Source organism: Notamacropus eugenii, chromosome 1 (genome assembly GCF_028372415.1).
Source record: "Notamacropus eugenii isolate mMacEug1 chromosome 1, mMacEug1.pri_v2, whole genome shotgun sequence".
NCBI lineage: Eukaryota > Metazoa > Chordata > Mammalia > Diprotodontia > Macropodidae > Notamacropus > Notamacropus eugenii.
The window spans coordinates 102,283,996-102,305,265 of NC_092872.1; the positions used below are offsets into that span (position 1 = coordinate 102,283,996).

General features: G+C 38.1%; 1 protein-coding gene across 7 annotated transcripts in view; it reads left to right on the forward strand.

The window, feature by feature from the left end:
* The window catches only part of PIP5K1B (phosphatidylinositol-4-phosphate 5-kinase type 1 beta), a 338,296-nt gene that overhangs the window by 272,189 nt on the left and 44,837 nt on the right, over positions 1-21,270 (forward strand). The window contains exon 14 of one of the 7 annotated variants that reach the window (XM_072611048.1): positions 162-10,661. The exons of the other annotated variants lie outside the window; for them this stretch is intronic. Within the exon in view, the coding sequence (XP_072467149.1) occupies positions 162-204 (43 nt within the window). The 3' untranslated portion in view covers positions 205-10,661. Of the gene's footprint in view, positions 1-161; positions 10,662-21,270 lie in introns of those variants that run through there. 7 annotated transcript variants of the gene reach the window in all.

A 21,270-nucleotide genomic window follows, 5' to 3' on the forward strand; every position in this document is an offset into this window, starting at 1 on the left:
TTCAGGTTATTTATATATGTGTGTCCCCCACTATATCATAAGTTCCTTGAGAATAAGGCCCATATCTTATTTAATTTCACATTCCCTCCCTACAATATATTACTTTTTACATAGATAATTAGCTCTTAATAAAAGCTTTCTCTACCAAAATTCTGTTCCAGTTGCACATCCTATTTTGGAGACAATTCTACTTTTCAAAGCTAATCTATTGTGCCAATGATAACCCAGTTCTGATGAGTCCTACTAAGCTGCAAAGATTTTAAGCAGAAGTTGGCAATGGATGATATCTCTCTCTTCACAAGAACAAGTCTTGCTACTAGTCCGGAGAGACTTGTTGTCTAAAGACTGGCCACAAGATTCTTTGAGGATGACACCAGGCATCCTTCGAAATAACAAAGTAATATAGCAATTTAAAAATTCACAAGAGCTTTTGCATTTTAACAAGGAACAGAGCCTTGAGCAAAAAAGATTAGAGCCTAATGGCTGAATTTCTGGCATTAGCTAAGAGGTAGAACATTATGTGGGGCCTTCACAAGCCTCTAAAATGATGTCACAAATGCTATTGCTTACTCTGGATACATTCCAGCCCTGCATAGAAAATTTACTGTGATAAGCCAAAAATTAGTGAGAAATTTTGGCAAGTGCATAGATTTCAGAAAAAATGTATCTCAAAATCCAATTGGATTTTTTTCTTTTTTCTTTCTGATTCTTCCTTCAATACCTGTTAAAATCTTATTCTTTGACATATATTGTGTTTTGTGGTTTTATGTCAATATCTTTTCATTGAAAGCGACCTTGAGAGAATTATCAGTAACTACTGACTCATATGCCTACTTTCCTATCCCTACAAAATATTTGAGAATAATTACATGTGTGCCAAGGTCATCTTTGATTGAAAAATAAGAACAGACAGGCTTTCACAAATAATATTCTACAATAGCCTTTTCAGGCACACGGTTGACTGAAAAATAAAATATAAAACCTTACTGTGCTTATTGTTAACTATTAAAGAAAAAAATTTTTGGTTTAATAGAACAAAATAGCTCTTTAAAGTCTCTTCTCCAATAAGATGTGTCCCAGGGATATATCAGGATCTTATAAGGCTTACTGAAAGATATAAATACAGAGATAACTTTGTTCATTGATCTTCTGATTATTAATATGAAGTAAAGCATAAAACAAAGTAACAATGCTCACCAAAGAGAGTTACCATTATCATGGATGACTATAGCTCATATTCCATATAGATGGTTAGATTCTCCAGATATTTCTATGTAGAGATGGCATTTTGTTGGTTGTGTCAAAAGTCCTGAAACATTGCAAAATCTGCTAAATGAAACACCTAATCACTCAAGAGTCTGGTCTAACTAGCCACACTTGAAAAATCAAGTGGATGAAAATTTTCTATTATCTGACAATGATGTATAGTTATGCTATTGTCCAAACTGTGATATGCTATTGAATATATGGTCCATAGAGCTGGTATATCAGAACACATTTCCAGAATAGACACTGAAAATGAACAATGAGCTGGACTCAGAATTGAATGGATGGAGGAACACGGGTTGGATTGCTTTAGGGGAATTCCATGGTTCTTAAATGACCCTGACCTTCTCCATGAAAAAAAAAAGCTCATGTTTTTAATGTCAGTATTCTTCTAGTGATGCTCTTTTACTACAAGTTATAGAATACTACAGTCCCCAAAGAGTTAAAATTTCAAGTCACCTAAAGGCCAATGGAAATGACACATAGTAAGTGAGAGTAGCGTGCAACCTGGAACCATGCACAAGAGAAATGGCATAAGGGAAACCTCAGAGAACTATAGGATGAGAAAACACAGTGAAATGGTCATGCAACAAGAGAAAGGGATGAAATGGTTTTCCAGGTACCAAGAGATCTAGAGAACACTGCCCTCCCCCAATACTAGTCCACTCCTGTGACAGCACAAACTGTGTATACGACCTCTTGAGGTTTTATAGGAGGACAGAGAAAATGATTGCACAGATCAAGAAAGAAAGAGTGACTTGCAAGAAACACCATTGGAGGGAGCATCCACCTCAATGAGATCACAGACCCACTGAAGTAGTATCTCTCACATGTTTGTCTTGTCTGTCCAGATCTGATACTAGTTTAAATTTCTAGAGATAAGGAACTGTTTCTCTGTTTTTTTTCTCATATTGTCCAGGTTCTTACATATAATAAGTGTCCCATAAATATTGATTAATCACCTAAACACAAGAGGTGTCACTTTAAGATAGCCAAGACTATTTGAAGTTTACAGAGGGAGCTTAAGCACAGATAATGAAAGGTATCTATTTGCTGCTTCTCCTTTCTCATCTTATCTGTAAGATTCATCAGAACCTCAAGCACAGAGTCATGATCCACATTAAAATGCATGAGACAGGTGGTTCAATGGACAGAGCCCAGGACTTGGAGTCCTAAGTTCAAATCCAGATTCAGACACTAATTCCCTCTGTGATCCTATGCAAATCACTTAACCTCTGTCTGCCTGAGTTTTCTCACCCATAAAATGGACCTCCCAGGGTTGTTGTGAGGATAAAATGAGATAATGTTTGTAAAGTACTTTGCAAACCTTTGGGGACTTGCAGATTCTTCTGAATTGCTCTGGATTGTAATTCAATGTGAGGTGTGGGTCTATTAAAAAAAAGATCTGGTCGTCAACTGTCTCAAAAATTCCATCTCTTTTGCTTTTCCAGATATAGTTACCTTTGTGAGCTAATTTAACCACTCTGAATTAGAGACACCAAATTTGAACTCTGAGGAGCATTTGAGTCCCAAATAACAAAAATTTAAATGATACTCTTATTTATTCACTATTAAACATTAATTATACACAGACATGGGATATTTTTGATGAAGGGCACCTAGCTCTCTATAATCACCTGGTCATTCAAAACTGTAAGCAATGAAGGAAATTCTTTTTCACCTGTGTTGTTGACTGAGAATGTTATTTAGAGGCAGACCCAATAGACTTGGCTTTGAATCCCAGCTCAAATACTTACTAGCTATCTAACTTTGGAACAATTCTCATAATGTATTTTCATCCTCATTTTCCTCATCTGTAAAATGCCATAACAATATTTACACAAGAGCCAGCTTTATGAAGCATAAGCCTCTACGCAAGTCTGCAAGTTTTATTTATACTGTTGCCTAGACAGATCTTCACATTTTAATGGTGTTTATGGTCTGATAATGTTTATGAAGTATTTTAAAATTCCTTTTTAATAGGTGTTGTTAAATGATTAAGTAATATTTTATGACTGCTACTAAAATATGCAAAACTTTTCATATTTGTTGCTTGAGTATGCACAGATATTTTATATCATAAAAAGTAAATGATTACAGGTGATGTCTGTGCATAAACATAAGAGTACATCAACCATGCAAAATCTGGCACAAAATAGGCTCTAAATTGAATTGTGGGTGTCAAAGAAAAGTCCCTTCCTTGCTCTGTGAAATTTATGGGTATTCTAGAGTCACGAAGATGCTCTAAAATGCTTCATTTGGAAATATTCCTGTTTGTGAGTCAAATGTCAATGTGTCCTTTTCCAATCAAGAATTGTCAACATAATTCACCAAGAAGAAAATTGTGGAATAAACTAAATGGCCTCCACAACCTGACCCATTAAGTCATCCAGCAATCCTATATTTAGGATTAAATCAGAATTCACCTCAGCTTTGTAGTCACACTAAAATCAAGTTAAAGATTAGACAAAGGAGTGCAATTCTTCATTATGTAGGGAAATCTAATTATTCTGCCTTATCAAGTAAAAAGGGGGAGATTAAAGAGACCTGGCTGATTTCTGAATGAAAAACTGCAACACTTTCAGTAAGTCTTTCAGTAAGACTCCTTATGTTAGAGCACCATTCATCCTTCTACCTCAAAATAAAAGTTAGGAATCTAAAAGGGAGCTTTCAACAGCAAACTGAGAACACAGGCAGGGATATGATAACTGAAAAGTAAAGGCATATATGTGTGGGCAGCTTGGTGGCATAGTGGATACAGTACAAGGCCAGGAGTCAGGAAGGCTCAACTTCCTGAATTCAAGTCTGGCTTCAGACATTTACTAGCTGTATGACCTTGAGCTACTCACTTCACGCTGTTTGCCTCAGTTTCCTCGTCTATAAAATGAAGCTGGAAAAGGAAATGACAAGCCACTCTAGTATTTCTGCCAAGAAAACCCTAAATAGGGTCAGAAAGAGTCAGGCATGACTGAAACAATTAATAACCTAAAGAACAGATAGCCTTTATTTTAATGTGCTAAGCCTTGATCTCACCTGAACTTTACTGATCTAAGCAACATGCAGACTACCCAAACTACCTTCAAGATTTCTTGATTCTTCACAAGTTCCACTGAGATATCTCTAGGTTTGTATTACAAAGTTTTTATTTTATTCCTTGATTTTAATAAATAAATAAAGATATATGTTAGTTTAAACATCCAAGGGGGAAGGGGTGTTTGCATCCCCTTGAAATTGTAACTTTTTCCATTTATCGTAGCTCACTAACCATGTCAAAACTGTCACTGATCTTACCCCACAGTGTCATTGTTACTGATGTGAAAGGACTAAATCAGAAATTCCTGGCACAATTATTATTTAGAGCAATTAATTAACTGATCAATCCTTTTTATAGGGCTAAGTTCATATTATTCTCAATATTGACTTGAATGTAACAACTAGTCATGCATAGTCCTTATTTTTTGATAACTTGAAAACTATAGCTTTTACAAGTGAAATAATTAGTTTATTACCCTAATTGTCAACCTAATTATGAAACATATTTTTTACTTTCTTATATTATTCAGGAACATTTCACTATGTAGCATCCAGAAATTTCTTCTAAAATGCTACTATAAGATAATAGATGCACATCCTTTTATTTTTTAATAAAAATTAAGAGCTTTGGGATCTTTTCTGCCATATGAGAATAACTTAAAACTGTTATAAAAGCAGCTTTTTAAGCTTTAATAGCTTAAAACTGCACCCTGACTTTTGGGACTGTATATATAATAAACATATGGGAAATTCAGTTATACTTACAGTATCCTAGAGCCATCATTGTTATAAAATCTTGTCTTAAATTCCAGAAATTCTGAATGATAAATAAATAAATCATGAAGTATCATAGCACTGGAAGAATTAAAATTGCAACTCCAGAAGACATTTGATGTCTCTAAGAACAAATACTATGTTATCAATAATAGTAACCAACATTTATGTAGCATTTCGAGGTTTACAAAGTAGTTAATATTTGTATTATCTCATTAAGTCTCATAATGACACTGGGAGGTAGATCCTACTATAATTTTACCTGTCTTACAGATGAGCAAAGTGATACTCAGGAAAGTTAAGTGACTTGCTCAGGGTAATATAGTTCATAGGTTTCAGAGATAGGATTTAAACTCAAGTCCTTCAGATATTAAAGCAGTTTCCCACTATACTATGCTCCCTCCCAAAGGTGATTTTTGTGCAAAAAAAAAAAAAAAAGCATTAAAGACATTATCAAAAAACCATAGTTGGCAAAAGGGGTAGGCTAGTCCCATTTTTATAAGTCAGAGATTTGCTTCAGTGCGACATCTGGTAGATTTTGCTGTTGACTGATCTTTTCACAAATTAGTTATCCTGATGTGGCAAATAAGAAACACATTACTAAGGGAATTGAAATTCCCAGAATAGTTTCAAAATGCTTCTGTTCCTTCAGCTGGAAGGTCCTTTTATTACATGAGGAACTTCAGACCATAATTTGCTTGTTAATTTGCTTATTAAAAAGGATCAAAGGTTCCTTTCAGTGGAAATGATGCCAAAGAAGAGCCATCAATATCTGCTTTGCCTCTGTATGCTAAGGACTATGGGACTATTCTGCCTAACTTACAGCTAAAACTTTCCATGGTCCTATCTTCCCCATTAGAATATGAGCTCCTTGAGAGCAGGAACTGTCCTATGTTCTAGGTATGTCCTCAGAAAGTATAATAAGTCAGGCAATTAATGAAGAAACATTTGTTAAGTGCTTGTTATGTGCCAGGCGCTGTTTTAAACACTAGGAATACAACAGGAGGGAAAAGGGTATCCCTGCCTTCAACGAGCTTACAATCTAATGGGAAAGACAACATGCAAATACATGTACATGCTATATATGGGATAAATAGGAAATAATTAACCAAGGGAAAGCACTGAAATTAAGAGGGGTTGGGAAAGGTTTTCTATAAAAGGATGGAATTTTAGTTGAGACTTAAAGGAAGCCAGTAAGCAGAGTTGAGGAGGGAGAGCATTCCAGGCATGGGGGACAAGCTGAGAAAATGCCTGGACCTAGGAGATAAAGTGACTTTTTTGTGGAACATTTAGGAGGCCAGTGTTCCTGAATTGAAGAATATGTAGCAGGGAGTAAGATATAAGAAGATTAGAGAGGTAGGAGGAGGCTTGGTTTTAAAGGCCTTTGAATACCAAACAAAGGATTTTGTGTTTGATCCTGAAGGTGATAGGGGTCTAGTTGAGTTTATTGAATAGATGGGATGACCCATTAGGCCCTATGCTTTATGAAAATTACTTTGGTGGCTGAATGGAGGATGGATTTGAATGGGGAGAGGCTCAAGGCAGGCAGACCCACCAGCAAGCTATTGCAAGAGTCTAGGCATTAGGTGATGAGGACCTGCACCAAATTAGTGGCAGTGTCAGGGGGAAGGGAGTTTATTCAAGAAATATTACAAAGGTTAAATTGATAGGCCTTGACAATATATTCAACATGGGTTAGTGAGAGAGAAGTCAAGGAAGTCTCCTAGTTTATGAGCTTGAGGGATGCTGTAAAAAAGAAGGTAGGAAGGGTTGATGGTTTGGGGGAGGAACAATGAGTTCTGTTTTAGACATATTTAATAGAAGCTTCATTTATTTTCAAGGAGTTGAGCTGTAAAGGGGAGGCAAAATACAGAACAATAGCTAACAAGGATGTTTACATCAAGTGAAAAGTTTTTAAGGATGGGCAGGATGCATAGCTACAACTATAGGAATCAAAAAAGGAACCAGTTGAAAGAGGGAGATTGAAAATAAGAGAAAATGAAGATGAAAACAGGCACAATATGCCTGAAAATATGGGAGGGAACATGATCAAGAGTCCGTGTAGAGTAGTCAGCTTTGGTAAGAAGTATTTAATCCAAATAAAAAAGTATTAAAAATAAAAATTAAATAATTTTAAAAATTAAAAAAGAAGTATTTAATCTGAGATGCAATGAATGAGAAAGGGGGGAGATGTCTGAATGATGTTCATTGAACAGGAGGGAAGATGGGGACACTCTTGGTGAGTGACCTTTTTTCAATGAAGTATAAGGTAGTATAAATTAGTAGGAAATAGCAGGATTATGGAAGATTTGGCAGCACAGTACCTGGCACTTTCGGGTTAGGGTCAGTGGTTTGAGTTGAAACAGCCTCTGTGAGCAGTGGGTTAATATTAAGGAGATTGTTTGCCTTACCACGTTGAGGGCCCAGGTAGCATACACCATGAACCTGTGGTTCATTGGGAGACACTGTCTTAGAAATAAACAATTTTCAGACTGAAGTGTTGGCATGTGCGTGGAATTGTGCTGAATGCTGGGAGTATAGAGCTGAAAAATCGTGACTCCTTGCATAATGTAGTTTATCATTCTGGGGCTTGTATTTGTGTTCACGTGTGATCAATACTTTCTTTACTACGTGACTTTTCACATGAAGATGTCTGTGATACTCAGCCTATAGTCATGTGCCCAGCTTGTTTCCCTTTTCAGAGGATACATCTTCGGGTTAAATTGCCCAGCTGTCCCATTGCTTACAATGACCTCTTTGTACGACCATGCCCTTGGTCAGTGTTCAGTGTTTGTTGATGGTGATTTTCAAGTGCCTCTCTTCCTGCTTCCTTGACGATGGCTTCCATTGGGTCTAACTTCTTCAAGCCAAATTAAATGAAAACTTGAGACCTGATCCCTCAGGGGAAAAAATACCTCGATGAAAATGTATCTCCTATTACCAAACTCTTGACCATTGATAAACTAATTCTGCTTCTCTCCCACTTTTTTCTGTTCAGAGATTCTGAGTGACTAACATTCTTTTTAAAAGAAATGAAATTGATAGCATGTCTCCTTCCGAACAGAAATCTTTAGATACTTCCTTCTCTTTTGTCCTTAAGTTTCTAGTTTGTTTTGAGATGATTTCATATTCAGACACAGTCAGGATTTCACTAAGCCTTGTTTGTTTTAAACTTTGTACAGTATAGACACTTATAATGTAAGTGTGTTTGGTTACACCCTGAATCAAAGGGAGGCTTGGCGTTCAAGACAGATAGCTGCAATTTTAAAAGTGTTTGCACAAGGATAATTATGGAACCATTAAAATGGGGAAGAAAAATCTAAGGGTAAAAATATTAGTTCATAGAAGATAAACATCCTAACAATTCTCAAAATAAAAACATAGATTAATAGTGTATATACTAAGTTTAAATACTGTACAGTTTTAATATAACTATATACACCCTCTCAGTATGGTGTTATACTGTCCTTAGATTCTTAGTCTCTCACAAAAGGACCAGTACATGATTCAGAAACTATTCTCACTCAAAGCACTGTCCAATAACTGAATGAAAAGATAACTTGCCACCAAGAGGTAGTCACTTGAGCAGTAGAAGGAAGAGAATTCTATAGGAGAAAATAGCCTTCAAACTTCTTGAAAATATATATGTTCCTGTCTTCACCCTGTCTTCTACTTTGGTTAGTGGCCTAAATCAACACGGAAAGTGTATGAATTTTTGCAAACTAGTAGCCTTGAGCTGAGCCCCACGTGATAAGATATAACCCCTCTTAGGAAGCTTTAGCTGAATTCTATAACAGTAGGATCATTGGATTTGATGTATGTCAGAAGACTCTGCAACTAACTATCTATGTGACATCCTGCCAATCATTTAATTTCTCTTAGCCTCAGTTTCCTCTTCTGTAAAATGAAAGGGGTAGGTTAGCTGGTCTTTTCCAATCCTAAATTTCATGTACATTGCATTGACTTCAACGAGCCACTCAGATCTTTGGCGAATGCCAAACAAGATAATGTTGAACAAAAAGATGTCCTGAACCCCCTGGGGTACCACTGAATACCTTGAGCCCAATCTCCTTCCTTCAGAAACAAAGACCAGTTAATTTCTGGCGCTAACCAAAGACTAATAGGAAAAGTTTAGATTGAAAGATATTAACAGGAAGGGGAAAGTTATAGAAAACTTTGCTTTGTAACTTCTGCTCCTACCATGCCTTAAACAGTTTCTTTCTCTACCAGACTTCTGACCTGAACTGGTTATCTACTACCTCTAGTGTAAAAAACTTCAGAAAAGTAGATTCAGTTCAGAAACTGATTTCAAATTGCAATTTTGATTTCAGGAGCCACTAAAGTTATGGTTTGGATTTTCAAGAAGCTCCCAATTTCCTGGGGACTAGAGACTCCTATTCCTACTCCTGTTCCCCTTTTCCTAATAAGAATACACTTAAGTCATACAATGACTGGCTCTGTTTCTTTTCTAAGAAATCTTCAGAAGAAGAAAATCCACAAGTTCCTTTGGTAATGTGCTTCAGTATACTCACAAAAGAGAGAAGCTATCCTGTGGTAGAGTAGTTGACATTTCTCTCCCTTTAAAATAAAACTTAACAGAAATACCCACAATAGTCACAGCTCAATAATCATAAAACAGCAAAGAGCCACAGTGATGCTGAATAACACCCACATTGCAAGGCTGTGTCACTGTGACAGAAATATACTGTAGGTTGTTGTATACATAAGGGCATGGTTTGCCCTCCAGCATAACTAAGGCTTTTAGAACTTGTTAACTGAACTTATTGCTGCTTGGAGACAGTAGTAATTTGACTTGGTTTTTGCCTGATCCACACAGGACCAAATGCACATGATTTGGGGTTTTATTGTCAAACTCCTCATTTTCCCACAACATTTTGGGTTGTAACAAAGAAAACTTTACTGAATCACAGACTCTCAAGCGTTTGGGAAGAGATGCTTTGGAGATCATGTGATCCAACCCATAGAAGAGCCAGAATCTTTTCTATGACATTGATGAATGACCACCCAGCTCCCACATGAAGATTTCCAGTCATGAGAAAATGACGAACCCTGGAGGTGTAGACCATTCCATTTTTGGATCATTTCATTAGAAAATGTGCGGCTTAAATTTACCCCTTTGTAACTTTTACCCATTGTTCCTAGTTCTTTCTTTTGGGGCCAAGCAGATCAAATCTAATCCTTCTACATGGTAGCCCTTTAAAGAATGTAGCTGTCATCACTCCCCTGCCCAAGGTTTTTTTTCTGGACTAAATGTCTTGAATTCTTTTAAACAGTCCTCATGTGTCATAACTTCCTCTCCCTTCACCATCCTGGTTACTTTCTTCTGAAAACAGACAGCACAGGACCAAGAATGGAGTCCTGGGGCTTTCCATTAGAGATTTCCCTCTAGCTTAATGTTAATTTTTTAAAAATTATATTTTGCATCTAGTCATCCATCCAGTTTCAATTGCAGCTAACTCTAATATCTAATCTACATCTCTCTGGCTCATTCACAAGGATAACACAATCGTAGATGTTATGATATGGCAGAGGTGCCCATTGATTCTGTTTCTCATCTTGGAAATAGAAAAAGAATATTCTTCTAAATACTATCAACATTTTTAAATTGTGACATGAAGAGTATTTGCTGACATTCTTTCAAAGATCATGCTAACCTTCTAATGGTCCTCTCTAGTAACTTTCTTTCAGGCTTAATTCTCTTTGCTGTCTCTGTAGGATTTCATACTTAGGACTCTCTCCTTCAGTTTTTTGGACTTTCTTCTTAATCTTCCATCTTCATTTGACTTCTGTGACAGCTTTCTCCTGTTCCTCCTCCTGCCTCTCTGACCACTTCACCTCAGTCTTCTTAGCGACCCCATATTCTTCCACCTCGTAAATCGAATTCCTCATGGCTTTGTCCCTGTGTCCTTGGCTTTCTTATCTTGTCTCCTACTGCAGTGATGATCTCATCTGCTCCAAAAGTTTGAGTTATTACTCTTATGGAAATTACTTTAAAATCAGTATGTTCAGCCCTGACTTTCTGTTCAAACTATAGCCCAATGTATCCAGTTGCTTCTTATAATCTCCATCTGAATCTCCTACCAACAACTCAAATTCAACATACCCAAAACTGAATCCATTATTTCCTCCCACTTTCCCCTCTGGCTGACTTCCCATTTTTTGTCAACCAGGTTTATTGTTGCACCCAGGTTTAAAACCTCAGTCTTCTTAAAACCTTCAACTTCTCCTCACCCCTTTTCTTATCCAACCCAAGTCCTATGAATTTTAATTTCACAATATCTGTCATGTCCATATTTACATTCCCATTGCTGGTATCTCCTTCAGTCCCTTATTACGTCTCACCTAGCAAGTTACAATAGACTCCCAATCAGACTCCCTGACTTCGACTTATCCCTCCATTCAAGCTATCCCACCTATCACTAGCCATGTTTCTGGTTATCTTGCTCTCTTGCATACATCTCCCCTAGCTTCCAGTCTCATATCTCCTACTGTCAGTTGCACATCTTGAACTGGATATCTCATAGGTATCTTAAACTTGATTATATCCAACTCATTATCTTTTCCCACAACCCACCTCTGCTACTGTCTCTCTATACACACACACACGCACACACACACACACATATGTATTACTGCCTCCAACTCTTGCCTTCAGGGACACAAGTGAGAGGGCTGTTACATTTCACAGCAAAACATGAGACTTCCGAAGGAAGGCAGATGGCACCATCCCCATCCCATTGCCCACTGGGGAAGGAAAGAGGAAGAAGCCAGGCCTGTCAAACCCAGAGAAACGAGACAGAAACAGAAAAAAAAAAAAGCTGCATAACAAATAATAATAATAATAAAACATTCTAGCATGACCTAATGTGATGGCATCATCACCGATATGAAAAGCGATTTACATTCATTTCCTGCAGAATACACTTTCAAGGTGTGGGAGGGAGGGAAGATCAAAATGTAGCCCTGCTCTGAGACAAAAATGAGATGCTATTTATGTGTAAGAGGAAGGAGTTTTATTAGATGGTGGGTGAGGGAAGGGGTCCTAGTGCCCCCCAACTAGCCTGGCAAAGATGGCTCAGCAGCATGCTAGGTGGGATGGGATACATATGTATGTATTCCTGTGTGTGTACATATGTATATTGTGGGGTAGGTTGTGTGTGTACATACATGTATGTATTATGCATGTAGGGATATTTACACATGCATGCACATACACACATACCCTATTACTGTCAAGGACACAACTATCAGATCCCTACTCATCCAAACTCACAGCCTCAGTATCATCGCCTCTCACTCTCACCTTGCATATCCTTTCCATTGCCAAATCTTGTCATTTCTACCTTTGCCACATCTCTTGTGTGTGTTCCCCTCTCTCTATTCAGACAACCACTACCTTAGTTCAGTCCCTCTTTACCTCATACCCAGACTATTACAATAGCCTGCTGGTTAGTCTCCTTGCTTTAACATTCCCCAACCTAGTCCATCTTCCACTCAACTGTCAAAGTGATTTTCCTAAATACATGTCTGACCAGGTCATCTCCCCCTCAAGAAACTCCAGTAGCTCCCTATCACCTCTACAGTCAAATATAAAATCCTCTGGCTTTTAAAATCTTTCATAACCTGGACACTTGCTACCTTTCCAAACCTCTTACACCTTACTTTATCTCACATACTCTACAATTTAGGGACTCTACATCCCTTGTTATCCCTTGCACAAAACATTCTAGCACCCCACTCTTTGTATTTTTACTGACTGCCCCACCCTATCCCCATGCCTCCTCATCTCCTGCTCCTGGCTTCTCTAGATTTCTCAACTAAAATCCTACCTTCCACAAGAAGCCTTTCCTTTAATATTAGTGCCTTCCTCACTGAGATCATCTGCAACATAATGGACATAGTTGTTTGCATTCTATCTCCCCCTTTGGACTATGAACTCCTTGAGTGCAGGAACCTTTTTTCCCATTTCTTTGTATCTTCAACTCTTAGCTCAGTGTCTGGCATAAGTAGGTGCCTAATAAATGTGTAGCCTTGATACTTGAAGTCCTCAGCATTCTTCTGCTTTGCTGTTGCTTGAATTTGCCCTACCCTTTCCCAATTGATTTTGCCCTCTCCATCTTTACCTGATGAAATACCAGCAGCATCAAGCATTTCCTAATTTGCTCCTTCTCTTCCAGTCAAAAGTCAGCTCCCTATCCTTCTTATTCTCCCTCTCCCCCTTTTCTCTCTGCCTCTCTAAATGCCCATGCTAGCTCCCTCTTTACTTCATATTCTACCTTGCATTATAGTTAGCTATATACATATCCTAGGTCCCCTCCAGGATGGCACTTCCTCAAGGACAAAGACCTGTCTTTTTCACCTTTGTATTTTCCACAGTAATACCTAGAACAGTGCTCCATATGTAGTAAGAGCTCCATAGATATTTGAATGAAAGAATAAATGACTGGTGTGTGTTTCCAACTCTGCAAGGCAGAGAAAATATATGATGGCTTATTTATAAGTTGTCCTATCACTTGTCACTCGCCGTTAGTCAAATGTTCACTTTTATATTGCACCAGCTTTTCCCCATCCTCAGAAGGATGCTAGCCAGAGACAGAGGCTTTATTATTTCCTTAAAATTGACTTCATAGATGCTCTTTATGTTTTGGTGTGTTTTTTTTAACCTTAAAATTTTTCCTCAAAAGTAATCAGCATATCTCTTTCTGGGGAGAAAAACAGCTAGCATTTCCTATGAATATAGTTTGCATTCATTTAATTTGCATGAGTAGCCTTAGATAAACACTTAGAAATTGGCCTAATCCTATGACTAGGACTTTGTAAGAGTAAACAATTTACCCTAGTGATGCAGGTAGGACCTTTTAGGGGCTCTGGTTCTGTTAGAATATGGGAAATTACCTTCTACAGAAAACTAAATAGTGTATTGAGTGACCTCTCAGAGGTGGTTGTAAGGATATAGGCCTTAAATGGATAAAATTCAGTGCTATGTGGTGAGATAATGCAGGGGTTTTTTTTTCAGCATGAGGTTTATATAATCTACAGTCGTATGACATGTGTATGTGTGTGTGAGTATGTGTGTGTGTGTACGTGTTATGCATGCCTTCTTCCAAATGACTTGGATTTTTTTCATCTTAATACCATCTATCCCTACTGGGGAGCAGTTACCCATATTTCATAAGTACTGACAGGCACTATTCAGTAAAATCCCACAGTTCATTAATGCTGTACAGAATCAGTACTAGAATCCATTGCCTCCTGAGGCCTAGCCCAGTGTTCTCCTGCCTTTCATGCAAGGCAAATGAGTACTGAATCTCTCCATCCCCTCCATCATCCAGCGCCTGCCCTTCTCTCCATAGCCTTCTAAGTCACAGACACATTGTTCAGTTTATTCACTCTAAAGGCAGCTTGGCCTAGCCAGATAGAGGATTAGTCTCAAAATGAAGATGTAAATTAGGTCCAAGCTGCACTTCTGTGCTATATGTGACCCTGTAAGTTGCTGAAAAGGTGCCTATCTTCGCTGATAAAGAGAATTACCTTTGGCGTTCCCTATGCCAGTGAAATAATACGTCCAGTCTCATCCTCACAAAACCCCACCAAAAAAAATTGGGATCCTATAGCAGATACTAGCCAGTTTAAACTTGACTTTCAGATTTAGGATTTGGAGATTTCAAGTATTAGAATTGGAAGTAATTTTCACTCATACAGCATGTCATCTCCAGCCATTTTGTTATATAGGTGAAGAAACTGAAGCCAGAGGGTAAGGAATTTGCCCAGTCTCACAGCTAAATGGTACCACAGTTGGGGCTAGACCATCATTCTCCCAATTAGCGTCATCTTTCTTCTATTCCACATTTTCCCCTCAGATCCACAGAAGATATAAATCCCCCCCCACCAAGATACAACAGTTCCTAATTCATTTCTCCTTCATACTTGTTTTGTTTTTAGAAAAGTAATAATAAATCCATGGCATAGTAAGTTTAAGGCTTTTCCATCATGGCATTTCATTTCAAGAAAGATTTCCCTTCTGATACTCTGGAGTACCCTCCAAGCTACCTCCTCCCAATAGATCTCTAAATTCTGGAGTTTTCACTGAAATTTTTCATTGTGCTGTCCAGAATTACAGATATGGCTAATTACAGGTTTCCAAGTCTGGGAAACATGCCAAGTCTTTTAGGTCCTTATTCAATATGTCCTGGTAACAAAACTTGCCTAAGCTTTGATGTTAACCATAGGTGGTGGCTTTTTTCCTGCCAAATTACAGGAAATTGTCTCACTCAAACCATGTTACAGATCCTGGGGGCAGAAGTATTTCTAGCGTCATAGTTTCTGAGGCGCTAAGGGTGTTTCGGAGAGGTAGACAGTACATTAAATGCAGAAAAGCATCTGTTAATGAAGCTCCACCAATCCCATCTTTTAGAGCTATCTTATGGAGTTTTTAATTGAGGAGTAAGGGCTATGTGGTAACTCAGTTTGAGGCTGAAACTATCTGTCCAATGCCACAACTGGTAACTAAGCTCATAGCATTTAGAACAGGAAAGGACCCAGGAGTCAGCAAAGCCCTTTCATTTTACAAAGAAGGAACACTTAATTAAGTTGTTGTTGGGTGTTTGTTTGGTTTTTAAGGATTATAGGATTATAGATTTAGAACCAGAGTGGAACCCTAAAGGTCATCAAATCCAACCTCACCTCTCCCATTTAACAGATGAGAAAATTGAGGCACAGAATGATTAAATTTCGGAGGCAAAATCAGAAGCCATTTCTTCTATTTCCCATTCACTGTGCTGTCTTGTTTCCATGTACAACAGCTACTTAGCCAACTGAATTGTTTTACTTTTACCTTCTTGTGGTGGTAAGAGTTGTGATAAAACTCCTGCCTCATCCGTTTGTGGGTGGAGTATTACCCTGGGGAAAGATTTGGATTTAGGAAGAACAGAAGACATGACATGCCATTTATTCTTTAAAAGGTTTGAATTTTTCCCTTCCATTTGTAAATGTATGAACACTCATGTTCCTCTGTTTTGTTCATCTGTTCTCCCTGTGTGAGAGAGAAAGGAGAACAATACCTAACATTTATGTAGCATTTATTACACGCTGGGCTCTGTGCTAAGTATTTTATACTTATTAACTTATTTGATCCTTGCCACAACCCTTGGAGGTAGTGCCAATATTATCCCCATTGATGAGGATGAGGAAACTGAAGCAAACAAAGGTTCCATGACTTGCCACAAAGCTAGTAAGTGTCCAAGGCCAGATTTAAACTCAAGTTTTCCTGATTCCAGACCTGGTGTTCTAACCATTGTGAACTCTGATCAACACAGTTACCATCCATTATTCCAGAGAATCATACATAGTGCACGCTCTCCACTTCCTGACAGAGGGGTGATAGACTCAGGGTGCAGAATAACACCTACTTTTTTAAAAATGTCCAATGAAAGAGTTTGTTTTGCTTATCTGTGTATATTTTTTCCAAAAATTTGTTTTTCTTCTTTTTTTTCCCAGTGGTGTGGAAAGGAGAAAGGAGAAAAAATTGATTCATATTAATGACAAAAATAGCATTTAATTTTTAAAACTTAAGAGGAAAAAAGGGTGCAAAGTCCTCCATGAAGAGAGGATTTCTAAAGTAAAAGCCAGGCTTCATTTCTACTAAATTTGAGTTTATTATCACCACCACTCTCACAAAACTTTTATTTTCTGAATTTCTTTAAGGATGTTGGGATTAGGGCAAGGCTAGAAAGAAGGGCAGTATTCTTGCCTCTGACATCCTCTAAAGCAGTATTTTAACTCTTTATCAAGAAATGGTCTTCCGCAATTGATAAATGGTCAAAGGATATGAACAGACAATTTTCAGAGGAAGAAATTCCCTTTTGATTAGAAAGATGCAAATCAAAACAACTCTGAGGTACCACATCACACCTATCAGAATGGCAAACATGACAGAACAGGAAGATGACAAATGTTGGAGAGGATGTGGGAGAGTTAGAACACTAATTCATTGGTGGTGGAGCTGTGAGCTGATCCAACCATTCTGGAGAACAATTTGGAACTATGCCCAAAGGGCTACAAAAATATGCATACCCTTTTACCCAGCAATAGCGCTTCTAGGACTGTATCCCCAAGAGATCATAAAAATGGGAAAGGGTCCCACATGTACAAAAATATTTATAGCAGCTTTCTTTGTAGTTGACAAGAACTGGAAATTGAGGGGATGCCCATCAATTAGGGAATGGCTGAATAAATGATGGTATATGAATGTAATGGAATACTATTGTGCCATAAGAAATGATGAACAGGAAGACTTTCAGAGAGTCCTGGAAAGACTTATATGATCTGATGCTGAGTGAAAGGAGCAGAACCAGGAGAACTTTGTGCACATTAACAACCACAGTGTGAAAGAGTTTTTTGTGGTAGACTTGGAACTTCATTGCAATGCAAGGACTTTAAAAAATTCCCAATGCCCTTCTAAGGCAAAATACCTTCCACATCCATAGAAAGAACTATAGAATTCAATCGCAGATTGTAGCAGATCATGTGTGTGTGTATTACGTTTTGGTTTTTTATATGATTTCTCCCATTCATTTTAATTCTTCTGCACAGCATGACTATAGTGAAAATGTATTTAATAAGAGTGTTTGAATAGAACCTATATAAAATTGTATGCCATCTCGGGGAGGGAGGGAGGAGAGAAGGAAAAATAACAATCTAAGTTATATGGTAGTGATTATAGAACACAGAAAATAAATAAAATTAATTAATTTAGAAAAAAAGAAATGGTCAACCAGGTTTGGCAAGGAAGGAGGGAGCAAGGGAGAGAGGAAGGAAGCTTCGAAAGAGGGAGGGACAAAGGGAAGGAAAGAAAAGGGAGAAGAAGGAAGAGAGGGAGGAAAAGAGGAAAGAAGGGAGAGGAGAAAGAAAGGAGGGCAGGAAGAAGGTAAGAAGGGAGAAAGGAAGGAAGAGAGGGAGGGAGGCAAAAGGCAAAGAAGGAAGCGCCCACACATCTCCAAGTATGTTGGTATCATCACTGTGTTGCCATGACATTAGGCAAATGCAAATACCAAAAATCAAAACCGAGTTCAATCTAATGACTTCCTCTAGAACTGATTTTGTCAAATTGGAATGTATTAGTAGAGCATTTGATATGTACAGGGCAGGGGAGTCAACTGAGAAACAGTAAACACCTTGCAGAAGGAAGTTCTACAAGGCAAAGAAACATGAACCACAAAGAAAAAAGCCCAGTGTGGACAAGTTCTATGACTCATGAACAGAAAGCTGAAAATGTTATGAGAGTTCTGTGATTTATTGAGGCATCTGGTGCTTCTGCCTCTTTGTAATCAATGAGGAAAAGTAAAAGCAGTCACCCTCTCTCTTACTTTTATTACTGACAACCATAGGAATAGGATGGAGAAGGACAGGGGGAGGAAGGGTGGTTGTCTTTTATATAGTAGATCCATGTTTGTCCGGGAAAACATGTTTACCTTCTAAGAGCTGGCATAAAAGTGTGTGTGTGTGTGTTTCTCTTCTTTATTTCTATTGCTTCTCACTTCCCTGGAGTTTATCAGAAAAATAAGCATCCCTTTCTGTGTCCCTGTCTGCTTGAGGGCTTTCTTTAAGAATCACATCCTAGGAAGACTCTACTGTCTAAAAACTCTTGTTGGTGCATAATTAACTTCAGTTTGTCAGGATTTCTTATCTCTTAGGAACTAAATTTCATTTCCTGTTTCCTGATCTATGCATGCTGCATGAGGAGGCATGTACCTTTTTTTCAGCTATCCGCATAGAGTAAAGCTGACAGCAGGAATGATTCTGACAGAAGTACCTTGAATGATGCTAAAATTGTCCCAAGACTTAACTCTTTATGATTCCACCTTTTCCTCCACTGTAATCCTCTTTTGATGCCTTTTCAGTTGGAGATACAAGATTTTTGAGGTTGGAAAAGAAATTAGAGCAAGGAAAATAGATTTGGGAATCATCACCATAAAGATGGTAATTAAATCCGTAGGAGCTGATGAGATCATCCAGTGAAATGGGATATGGAGAAGAAGGCCCAGGACAGAACCCAGAGGGACACCTCCAGTTAGAGGGTATGATCCAGAGGAAAATTCAGCAAAGAAAACAAAGAATAAACTTTGTCTTTCCATAGGCCATCTATCAAAATGCCATTTATCTTTGCTTAAAGATCCTTGCTAATAAATAATGAGGGCTATATGGAGGGTATAACAAATGCTCAATTAAAAGGTTCCTTCCAACTCTTAAATTTTGTACTTCTGTAATCCTGTGTCTTGGTCATGAGTACAATTAGGAGGGTAGAAGTTAGGGAGGAGGGATGAATACAGAAGTGAGTGGTGCTGTTAAACATAGCCAGCTTTAGTGTTCTTGAATAGTTAACTGGGATGGGAAGGAGATTTGGGGAACAGAGGCTAAAAATACCTAAGCCCAACCCTACTTACAGGTGTCAAGTACCATGTGTTCTATGAATGAATCCAAACTTCGGGGGCAGTATGACATAGTATAGAGAAGTAGCCTCAGGCTTATATGAAGACCTGGATTCAATTCCCTCTTTTGATACCTACTGGCCATGTGACTTAGGGCACTCTGTGTACTCTCTTAGACTATAAATTTCAGAGAAGATGCTTATCTCCATTAGTAGAGGAAGTTCCTCAACAGGCAGCTACACTGACTAAACCAACACATCCAAACTCCCCTTCACCAAAAAAAAAAAATCTAAACTGGAATTCTTCTAAAACTATTTGATATTGCCTGAAAAAATTACATAGGCAGCTAAGTAGTACAGTGGATGACAGAGCACTAGTCCTGGAGTCAGGAGTTCCTGAGTTCAAATCTGTTCTCAGACACTTACTAGTTGTGTGACCCTGGGCAAGTCACTTAACCTTGATTGCCAGAGAGAGAGAGAGAGATGACATAAAGGCTATACAAAGACCAAGGACACATATTATCCATGTTCTCATAAGTCAACCTTTCCTAGGAATAAGTATCATAGGTAAAAAGAATCTCCAACTTGAATTTTTTCCTTGAAATACCATTTTGGTGTTTATAAATTGCTGTAAGTATAAAAAAATGACTCAAATATACATAGCATGTTACAGTTTACAGAGTTCCTTTATCATTTGTGAAGTAGTAGTGAAAATATGATTGGCTCCATTTTAGAGATTAGGAAAGTGAGGCTCAAGTTAAGCTGTTTGTTCACACTCTTAATATGAGAGCCAGATCTTGAAAATTGCCCTCACTCTGTTCCCAGTGCCCAGGTGACAACCTCTGATATAGTTTCCTTATCTGTAATATGAAGAGATTTGACTTAGTGGCCTCTGCTCTTTAGTTCTATAATCCTTTGATGTTTTTGTACTTTTGTAGTAGGGAAAGCCTTGAATTTGAAGCCAGAGGACTTGGGTTCAGATTTTAACTTTGCCACCTCTTGACCGAAGGAATTAAAACACCAAGTACTGGTGGGAACTGAGGAAGACCTAGTCTCAACTTGTTAGGCAATTGGCATTTGTTTGTTGTTCAGTCATTTCAATCATGTCCATGTGACTCCCTTTGGAGGTTTTCTTGGCCAAGATACTGGAGCAGTTTGCCATTTCCTTCTCCAGCTCATTTTACAGATGAGGAAACTGAGGCAGACAGGATTAAGTGCCTTGTGAAGGATCACAGCTAATAAGTGTCTGAGGTCAGATTTGAACTCAGGAAGTAGAGTCTCCCAGAGTCTGGGCCCAGTACTCTATCCACTGCACCATTGAGAATCTCAAACCCATGTTTCCTCAGCCATTTCATCTTTCATTTACCGCATGCCTATGAGGCTTTGCATCAAGTAATTTAATGGGTGCACTTCCTTTATCTACACAATCACAGGGTCAGGCTGAATGGCCTGCAGCGGCCCTTATAGTCCTAGTAACCTATGATCTTTCCACTGATACCTAGATAGATAGTCTTCATAAACTACTGGTTATTTTTTTCTTATATCCCAGTAAAACAGTATTCCAAAGATGAGCATCTTTGTACTGATTAGTCCGTCCCTAGAGCCCTTCTGGCTTTTTAGCTTGGTAAGAAGTACCAGGGCTTATAACATAGCTACAAGACTACGGATTCATTTCTATGCTATACTGAGGCACTCCCTGGTCTAGGACTTTATGACCCATCTCTTTTTTTTTTTCCTTTACTAGACTTGTG